The sequence below is a fragment of the Syngnathus leptorhynchus genome, chromosome 2 (assembly GCF_054491065.1).
Source record: "Syngnathus leptorhynchus isolate UIUO chromosome 2, UIUO_Slep, whole genome shotgun sequence".
NCBI classification, from domain to species: domain Eukaryota; kingdom Metazoa; phylum Chordata; class Actinopteri; order Syngnathiformes; family Syngnathidae; genus Syngnathus; species Syngnathus leptorhynchus.
In genome coordinates this window covers 11,854,896-11,864,952 of record NC_141196.1, presented here as the reverse complement: position 1 = coordinate 11,864,952, position 10,057 = coordinate 11,854,896, and the positions used below count along the sequence as shown (strand labels likewise).

The window sequence follows — 10,057 nt, the reverse complement described above, 5'->3', positions numbered from 1 at the left end:
ACAGTCAAGTACCAATGACGTGTGCTGGCTTGCCAATGGAATAGAAAGGCTTTATTGTCATGATACAAGGAAACGAGCCAGACTGCAAAGACACGCCCGACTTAACAAACAACCAATGCGGCTGTGAGTATTTATGATGCCTAGCCCGCTCAGTTAGCAGGCTAAGTGGCCCAAGTGAGGTTTTTGCTCAGCGGAGGCCCTTTAGTGAGACACGGTCATTAAAATGTGATGGCTCAGGAAAGGACTAGGGCTAAGGGGGCAAAGGGGAATAATGAGGATGACCGAAACACGGACAAGTTTGCTTGGAAAAGTGATGTGGGCCAATCACGTTGCAGCCCTCAGGTTTTCTGTACTAAAGCAAGCGGCGTCGCATCTTCAGATCCGCACGACCATGCCAACATTCATCCTTTTTGGAATCAAGACGTAACAATGGCATCCAATCGCTCATTTCAGTAGTTGTTATTTTTTACTTCCTCTTCGTTTTTTTTTTTCATTTATTTTATGATTTCTCTCTCGCCGTCTTGCTTCAGCAAAGAGCGTTGGCTGAATAAACAAAGGTCAAAGTGAAAATTGATCATCTCTCTCCTCTTCACAACAGCCGGCGGTCGTGAGAAACTTCTTGACACACTGCGAGGAATTTTAAATGGGAATATTGCGAAAGCGAGCACAGCTTTTTGTGCACACTCATAACAAAGCTCAGCGTGACTGACAGAAGCAATAACTTCCTACAGCTTTGTCTTGTCTCACTAGACAAATACTTTATTGTGAATGACATCATCACGTCAACTTCATAATTGATGAGGTGGATTAGCAGTCCATTAGTCATTAGCTGATTGGTATCCCGAGCTAGTCCGCTATTCCCTTGTGCCGTATACGCCTAAAAACACAGACTTTTTAGAAAAGAAAAACAATCCATTTTCTAAAGCTTTTGCCCTCAGTCGACTTCTAGCAGGTACGCCTTTTACTGTGTAATCTGCATCTGGCTATGAGTTGTGGCTGACTCCTTTTTTAAGTATTGTGAGTGCCCCCTTCCATGTTCAGGGGTTCAGTTCCATAATGACCCCCCCCCCACCCACCCATATCTGTCAGCTCGTGCACTGGAACCATTTGAGTCGAGTGAGTCATTCGATCATTTAGCATTAGCCCACTGACGGGCTTTGCAGGAGCCCTAAAGTGAACCACATGTGAGCCAGATGGCCCAGGTTTCTCCCCCATTTATCTAACGGCACATTTATACAGTAAGCAAGATAAGGCCGTGAAAAGAGATAAGGAGGAGATGTGTCAAGTCTTTTCCTTTAACGCCTGGCCGGACACGCTTGAATTAAGCAGCACAGCTTTTATTCAAAGCATCACTTTCACAGAGCTTCATTTCTCCTCGTTTCCAAATGAATATTGCCCATTATGAGCGAGCACCTGAGCTCTAATAGACTTCTCCTTTTTACCTTGAAGTAATCCAACAGATCAATCAGGGGGAGCAGCCGATACATTTGAGGTAATCCTATAAATGTTTATTGCGGATGAGATGACTCAGTGCGAGCGTGGCATAAGTACTTGTCTCCTCCACTTGAACGCTTTCACTGCTTGGCTACACTACGAAACGCTTGACAAAGACCAAGATGCACGTTGAGCACTTGGGCTTCTTGGTCTCCAAACCATAATGATCGGCCCTTGTATGTAGGGTGAATTAAACATGAAAAGGAACTCCAAAATGATTGGAAAATAATATACCACTTTATATAATGTCTTCTTTTTTTTTTTTTTTTTTTACTGCAATCACACTACAAGAAAGTGTTGCTGGTGGCTGGATAACTGATAGATACCAAAATACTGTCATGTTAAAACGTATGGTATTGTACTGTATGTATAGTACAACATTTTCAGTGAGCTGGATTTCTTTGTACTTAAAATACGGTGAAGAATATTTATTCAAAACAGTTAATCAAACATGCCTTAAAAGAATCTGTAAGTGCAACTTATTAAATAGAAATAAATGGAGTTGAGTCAGTCCGTGAATCTTTTTCATGTGTCATTGCTGGAACGTTGACCTGTAAAATGGAAAAGACTTGCATAAATAATGCATAATCTCTGACCATCCATCACTTGTTAGCATCATCTTGTGCCCCTCCACACTCCTCACCTCCATTTGTCTCTTCCTCAGGGCTCTCCTGATTGCTCACTTTGGCCTCCGCTGCCTGTTGGGGTGCGCCTGTTTCGACGCTGTCTCTCTCCCAGACGACCGCGGAGGTGTTCTGACCGGAAAGCAGGCGGAGGCGAGGCGGAGTCTTTTGGTCGCCCGGACTGAAGGATTGAGAAACTCCGGCGCCACCTCTGGTCAAACCCCAACCGTGACGGGATCCCAGTTTACGACGACCCCCGGGGCCGGAGCGTGGGACCAGATTACTGGGAGAAGAAATTCTCGAGGGACATGGAGAACCCGGGGCACTGCAAGGATCTGCAAAATGTGAGGAAAATTCTATTATGTACTTTATACATAATCATTACAATGCATAAAACATGTTGATCCCAGATGACCTGCAGCTTTTGTATATTATTCAATTCTTCATCAGCAATGATATAATATGGGGTCAAACTCAAGGCATGTCTGACCCATCACATTCATTTCGGTGGCCCACGAGAGAAATGTGGGTGTAGGAACACATTTATGTTTCTTCCTCAGTGGATTTGTTCTTTCTGGAGATCTGTATGATAGTTGCAATTTTCTTCACTGTTTTAAAACCCCTCTAATCATAAATGGACAATCGTTTCCCATTTTCCGACATAGGATTTGACATTCAATGTGTTCTTTATAACTAAAAGTTGAAAAGCAAATAACAAATCCATTGTGGCAATTCTGTGTGTCATGGCACAATTTCATTTCTTAGCTGATTCTGATAATGAAACATGACTTATCTACTGCAGATAATGTATCTTTCTTCATCTATCTATGCTAGCAACATATAGTGACTGGCACAACAATGAAAAGCTTTTAGACTCGATGACAATTATGTTACGTATTCTGTTTTTGTGCTGCATGACAGTCTCTAAAATAAATTAGGTGGCTTGGCTCCTTGAAGGTTTGGAAACACCACTGAATGTATTGATATGTGATGATACATTTCCTGTATATGGTTATCACAACACTCCTTAAATGGAAATCATAACTACAACGTGGTTGACAAAATCTGGTCTTAAAAATGTCAAATGCGTGTATTTGTCGCAAGCAGAGTGCAGTCTTGCAAATCCGTATTCCAAGGCCGCGGTAAGAAGTCTTTGCCATTGTGTGACTCATGCCTTGTTATGCAAAGTCTACTGCGTGATTTCCCATGATGCAATGAGCTGCTGTTGCCTCTTTTCCTTCTGTGTATTTGCTCAAACATACCTCAATATTATATATTACTCACTCGGGTACTGCCTACCGCCAACATCATTGTTACTGCTGCAACCATTATTATTGCGCAAGATATTTAATTGGTTTCGGGTTCTGATTCTGGAGGACACACAATGACATGTTGTTTCAAACAGTCTTTGAAATTAGTTTTATAAAAATCAGATTTTATGATACAATTTCATCATGAAGATAAAGTTCATTTTTGACTATGTATGAACAGCTGTCATTTTTAAGATAATAATGCTCTGGTCTGATATACGCTGTCAGAGAGGTCGCTCCTCATTATTGGAGTTGATTCCTATCAGATGGGTCAAAATAATTAATCCAACCTCAGGTAAAAGTAAATGCTCCAAATCCATAGCTACCCAGCCAGCATTATTTTGAGTTCCACCACTGCAATCTATAACGACAATTTATAAATGATGAGTGCATAGTGTCAACCCAAAATAGCATTTTTGACTTTCCGAAGGAGCATTTTTGACACAGCTCTGATAATGGTTCCCCTTAGACTGTGCAGTTGTACCTAATAAAGGGGCTGTCCAATATACATCTGTTTGAAAAATGCATTGAATATAATGCTTTTCCTTCTTCTCTCTTATCGTCTTCAGTAGAAGCCCCCCAGAGTCCAGCTCTACTTAAGGAAGTTTTTCCCCTCCCTCCCCTCAAGACTTTATTCTGCCGCTAAGCACGCTCGCTCATAAGGGGATTCTTAATGAATGTGTGAAGTATTACAGAACCCGTGCAACATGAAAAATGCCCTTCTAAACTCTGTTAAGATTATCCCGTTCTATAATTAAAATGAGATTGCACTGAATTCAAATCATTTGCATCTAGTTACTGTTGCTATGATTCATGAGGCGTCTGAAAATGACTACCAGGCAAGGCATAACAATAGCATCCCATCCAATAATTCAAAATGAAGGAAGGTTTTTGATGTGACTTTTGGTGTATCGCAATTGCCCTGTGTCATTCAATGTTTACTCCTCCCAGACAACGGAATGTGGAAGCGATGTAATTCAAGGGGGAATTTGATACACTGCCTTTTTGAAAGCACTACATTCATTCATTCATTCATATAAGAAGTGAAGTGTAAACACAGTTGAGGAAGTAAAGATTAAAGCATTAGAAGCTAATAATAAATTGAACATTGATCTCAGCGGAGGTTTATTTATACAAAGAGCCAAGCGTCTGGGCTTATCAAAGACAGACTTAACTGCCGCTATTAGAGCCTTAAGGGACCTTCTTTGCTCATTGCGTTAATTGCCAAGTTTGGACCGAGGCCATTTCGGATCAAATTGATCATGCTATTATTCTTACCGGCAGGAAAGCTCTCACTGTGACTAAAAGCAAGTGGTATTCTTTTGATGCAGATATTAAAACATCTCAGGAGGGTGAAGCATGACAAGTTGATCCTGTGGCCATCTGATCAGCTATTTAACAAATACTCATTTAAATCATTTAAAAGAATCATTTAACCTGTCTCGAAAGCACATTTGACTCTGCTTTCCAACATAAGACTTAAAATGTAATCATTTAAATTGATTAGAAATGGAATATGTAAGGTTTCCTGGAAGGAACATGCAAACTCTACACAGGAAAGCGGGAGCCAGAATTGAACCCACAACCTCTGAACTGTGAGGTGGACATGCTAACCCGTGCCCCACAGGAGAAGCAGTGCTCTTCAAAGAATTGCTCTTGCATAACATGTAGAAGTGGGTAGGAAGTCTTCATACAATACTGCAGACAAAACGGATGAGAACTACTAAGCAGGCAAGCATTTACAGCGCAGATACTAAGCGGAGGAAATCAGGTGTGAACTCGTCCTTTCCATCAGAATAATAACGACGTGTTGCGCATTTAGCGTCCATAAAGGGAGGAATGAAGTGCTACCAATGCTCGCCTGGCCGCAGCAAAAAGAAAGATTCCAGGAGAAAGGAGCCCTATGGTTGCCGAGCTCACTTGCTAGTCATGAGGTGATGTCTATGCATGCCCGTGGCCTCGCTTGACGGTGACGAGCGTGTTAGAATATCCTTGCAAAAGGCAGACAGAGCGCCGGGGTGCGCGGCCCTCACCACGCTGAGGCGTGTCGGATATGAATTGGGCTCTGTCGGCCAGGTTCTCCACGCTGCCGGCGGCCGTGACGTGGCTGCGACCCTCCCGCGCTCCGCCGCGGGGTTTGATGAGCTTCTTCATCCGGTCTGCAATCCAGTTCGATTTCCTTTGACGACATAGAGTGCACAGTGAAGGCCTGATATGATGCCTAAAATGTTGCTTTAAGTTTTCAACCAATGACAGATGGATGGTGTTCCTACTTGGCCTTCCAAGGAGGAGTTTGCACGTTAGGCTCCAGGACTCTGTATTGGTCCATAATCTTCTCCACCAGCTTCTGCTTCTCCCGACGGAGTTCGCTCAGCTTTTCCCTGAAGGACAGCACAAAGAACGGCACCGCATTTTATACACCTATTGACAATATTCTATCGATAACCTCCATCAAATGACTTTCTCTGGGCTTTTTTTTTAAGCCGGGAGAACACAATAAAAGTCGGCTTTGTGCTGCTGATCAAGGTTTCAGGCACGCACGGAGCAGAAGAGAAAAAAAGCTGAAAAATAGCCTGCAACTGCAGACCTGCCTTGGATGATAAACGGCTCGGGATAAAGAATAGTCAAGCAAAAAGTCGCTGACATTCCGGGCTTACTGTTAGTTGTCCACGCTCGACTGTGGGCGGAGATGTTGGGCCATGTTAAGAGAGGTCAGCGGTCTTCAGCGCTGAAAATGGGACTTAAAGTTTAGTAGCGAGGCCCGTTAATTCTCGTGCTGGTGGTGCGGCTCTGTTGTGAGGAATGTCAGCCGCTTGTAACCTAAGTGGGAGTTCACATTTATAGACTCTCATTTTTCCCAGAAGATGAAGCACACACTCTGCTGGTCTGCTACGAGGAAGAAAAAGAAGAAAAACTTTTTCCGAGTGATCTCCAGTCCCCAAAACGCTCACTGAGTTGCAAACTTGGTTTCCACACATACAATTCCTTTGTTTTTGACTGAGAACTTTTTTATCTTTGCATCTGGAACTGATACGTTTCTTAGATGGCAGCATTATTTGAAAAAACTCATTTTACGCTCTAAAAGAAATAACCCAAACCGGGTCAAAAAGAGATGAAGCGTTCATTTAACACTATAAATTGTGTCGAATGAAGAGTCCACAACGAGTGATGTATCAATCTTTCCATTCAAAAAATAAAATAAACATCACGTCTGCCATTGTCTTTCCTAAAGATAAACAATCCACAGTTGTAATTTTGCCAACCTTGTTTTACCACAACGTAACACATCAAACCTTTGAATAGTAACTTTAATCAGATTACTATAGTAACTAGTTACTTGAAATGGTAGTCATGATTGAGTAACGCGTTACTGGCGTCACTGGTTAGCATTAACGGTTGACATGTAATGTTCACTAGCAAAGTGCATTGTATTGTCTCTCAAGACAAAACTGTGTTAAATTGTCTGTCAGATTTTCATCTTATAATGTTAAACTTTGATGTTTTAAATCTACAAATAAAGGAGTGGTTCTTCCAATACTTTCAAATGTGATTTCATAAGAAAACAAATCATCACGCAATTTCATTTTATAATGGAACTGTCTTTGGCTCTTTTTATTATTTTTGAGAGATTAATTTGTCATCTGTGTGGGTGACTACTGAATATATTTCGGTGGATGATTGCTATTAAATTGCTTTTCTAATAGCGGATGTCATGGGTGATGGAGGTTCTCTTTTAAAATGAACACAACTGTTTGCTATTTCATCCATCCATTCATTCTGGTCCAAAACCAAAGTGCTATCAAATGGGTTTTCTTACCCAAAAAAAAAAAAAAGAGTATCGTTTTGATTGAAGCTCCTGGAAACCTTTTAACAAGGAACTTTGGATTTGCCACAGTATTGCTTTGCAAACTTACAGAACAAAATTCAGTTTGAATAAAAATAACCACTGCTGGGAAAAAAAAAAAAAAAAAAGGGCAATGATGCAATTTGGGAGCAATGTGACTCATTAGTCTTAAAGGGTGAAGCAGCCCTGAATGATTGCTATTAGTTCTGGATAATCTGCAACCAGTCTGTTTAACATTTAAAAGCACCACAGCTGGGGGCTGTTGGACTGTCAAACACTTTCCTCACACACACACACACACACACACACACACACACACACACACACACACACACACACACACACACACACACACACACACACGTGTTGTCTGTGCCACATACAAACACACACCTAGTCACACATCTCCTCACACGCATTATGTACTATTTGCTCCTGCTTGTAGCTTTAATTCTATCAATCCTGTTAAAAAGCCCGGCAGCCCAAGTAACAAGACCTGATTTACTTTTCAATCCACTTGATCCTCTCCTGTCAGCTTTGAGTACGTGTGTGTGTGTGCGCTTGTGTGTACGTGCACTCACTGATATTCTTTCTGCTGCGTATAGTGCTGGTCACGGCGTTCCAGGCTTTGCTCCAGTAAGGCCCGGTTCTCGCTCAGTAGACTGCGGTTCTGCTCGGCTAAATGGCGGTTTTCCTCTTCCATGTTGCCCTTCAGCTGGGTCAGTAGCTGCACAAGCAAAAGCAGAACACATAGATTCTTTGAAAAATTGACTGTGCATCATATTTCCTCAAATAAGGAAGGGCCTGTGTTATAAAAGGCCCTGTGACATCATTTTCTCGCATCCATCCTACTAAAACATTTGTATGTTTTTTTACATTCACTTTAAAAACATTATCAAAACAAACTGTAAATATAGTGACACAAGCATAAAATAGTGAGCATATTCTATTGTCCGTGTATGTGAACGGATCCTTCGGAGGCGTGGCCTAATCGGCACGAGCTGTGGTTGTTTGAGTTAGCTTTGTGTTTTTATTCTCCTGTTATTGATAATTAGCTGACAAGTGCATTGGTGACTCCTGCTCTGATGTAAGCGGATTAAGGTCAGTAAGCATCCTGTGAAAAAAAAAAAAAAAAAGCTGGTGGTGCAAATGATGTTTTGTGATATAGCAGGGGAACATCTCTCGTGGGTCCTCTGCACTAATACCCATGAGGTCATTTCTCCTTTCTCAGGTGTCTTTCTTTTTGTAGGGAATTGACTCCCGTGCGTTGTAGTCAACTATCTAGTTGATTCCACAACATACACTGCAGATATGGCATCTGTAAAGCTGAGTTGGGAGTTTAATAGGAAAAGTGCTGCCATATGCATTCAGTCAATCAGTCGAGTTAACTGGAATAGAGCGTGACTCATTGGTGGTGAGAGGAATTGGACAGAAAGCTTTTAAAGTGGATTTATTCAATGCAGGGAAAACACCCAACCGTGTCCCTGAAAATGATTAAGAAATATGAAGCAACTGCTTAGATCTACTCTTTAGTGATTGACAAATGTTGTAATATATTGGAAATATACCATATGTGTTGTTGTTTATCCGGGATGTCCAAATGTTTTCCACTGAGGACATAAAGGAAGATGCAAGGAAGAGGCAAAATATGCACAGGCTTGCATCTTTTTTTTTTTTTTTTTTAAAAATGTTAAGATAGAATGATACCTTGCAACATTTTATAACAGTCATAAATTGAGAAAATATGACCGTTTTTTAATCAAACTTTTCAAATGTTAAAACAAAAACGTTACATTCTGTTTTTAATGAAATAAAATGTTATGTATTTTGAAAATGTTGAAAAGCAGCGTGGTATCTTGTAATGTTTTTTAAATGATAAATTAAAAACTTGTGATAAACTCTCATGTAGTTTTTTAGTAAATCGCTATTGCATTTTTATTCTTATTTCAAAAAATGAACATTTTAACTCCCTATCAACCACTGAATGCTGGTCATGTTTATTTTATTCATTATTAGATCACATGGTAGACAAAAAGAATTTTAAAAAGTGTGCAAAGGGCAAAACTTTAGATACTCCAGTTTTATATTATAGAGAACATATGATACATACATATAGTAATAAATTACAATATGTTTACAGTAACTACTAAATATTTTTTTGTGGAAAAATAATTGAAAACAAATGTGTAGTGTTTCATTATCAAAAATGATTTGTATGTAAATTTGTATGTAAATAAACATTCCCAGGCACCATAGTATGAAAATATCCATTCATGTAGGGAATGTTTGTATAAAATATTTGTACACCATACCCTCACAATAGAAAATCCAAGGTCATTTGCTTTGACCACTTTTTAACACCCTCTCCAACAACAAAAAAACACTATTCATTTCGGAGGAGAAATATCTATTGTCTTATGATGGCGCTGATGATTTCCTCATTCACTTCCCAACAGTTAGCAGCTCAGCACTGCAGCAGGATAATTGTGAGTCTTGACACGAAACAAACATTGCATTAAAAGCAGCGCTCCATTCGCATTCTGCCACTATTTATTGGCTTTTCCGTCATGCATTATGGAAACGTAGAAAAGAAGGAAAATAAAGCTGAGTGGAATAATTCAACGGATATAGAGAATGACAAGCTGCTCATTACCTGACACTGGGAGGCAACTTGAATTGATTTATACCAAAGCTAATTTGTCGACTTTGACAAGCCAAGTGTGCCTCATTGGTCAGTTTGAATTATTTAGAAAAACATGCCAGATTCTGGCATAGTCTTTGGTGGT

The 10,057-nt window shown here is 40.4% G+C and overlaps 1 protein-coding gene across 2 annotated transcripts in view; it reads right to left on the bottom strand.

The window, feature by feature from the left end:
- Positions 1-1,119: 1,119 nt before the first annotated feature.
- Positions 1,120-10,057, bottom strand: part of ccdc88b (coiled-coil and HOOK domain protein 88B) — a 37,834-nt gene continuing 28,896 nt past the window's right edge. Inside the window, exons 23-27 of one of the 2 annotated variants that reach the window (XM_085902703.1) lie at positions 7,853-7,998; positions 5,701-5,808; positions 5,461-5,606; positions 2,138-2,452; positions 1,120-2,062 (exon numbers count right to left, since the gene is read on the bottom strand). In XM_085902703.1, the coding sequence (XP_085758829.1) occupies positions 1,977-2,062; positions 2,138-2,452; positions 5,461-5,606; positions 5,701-5,808; positions 7,853-7,998 (801 nt within the window). In that variant the 3' untranslated portion in view covers positions 1,120-1,976. The remainder of the gene's footprint in view (positions 2,063-2,137; positions 2,453-5,460; positions 5,607-5,700; positions 5,809-7,852; positions 7,999-10,057) is intronic. The other variant, XM_085902695.1, reaches the window with a different exon arrangement.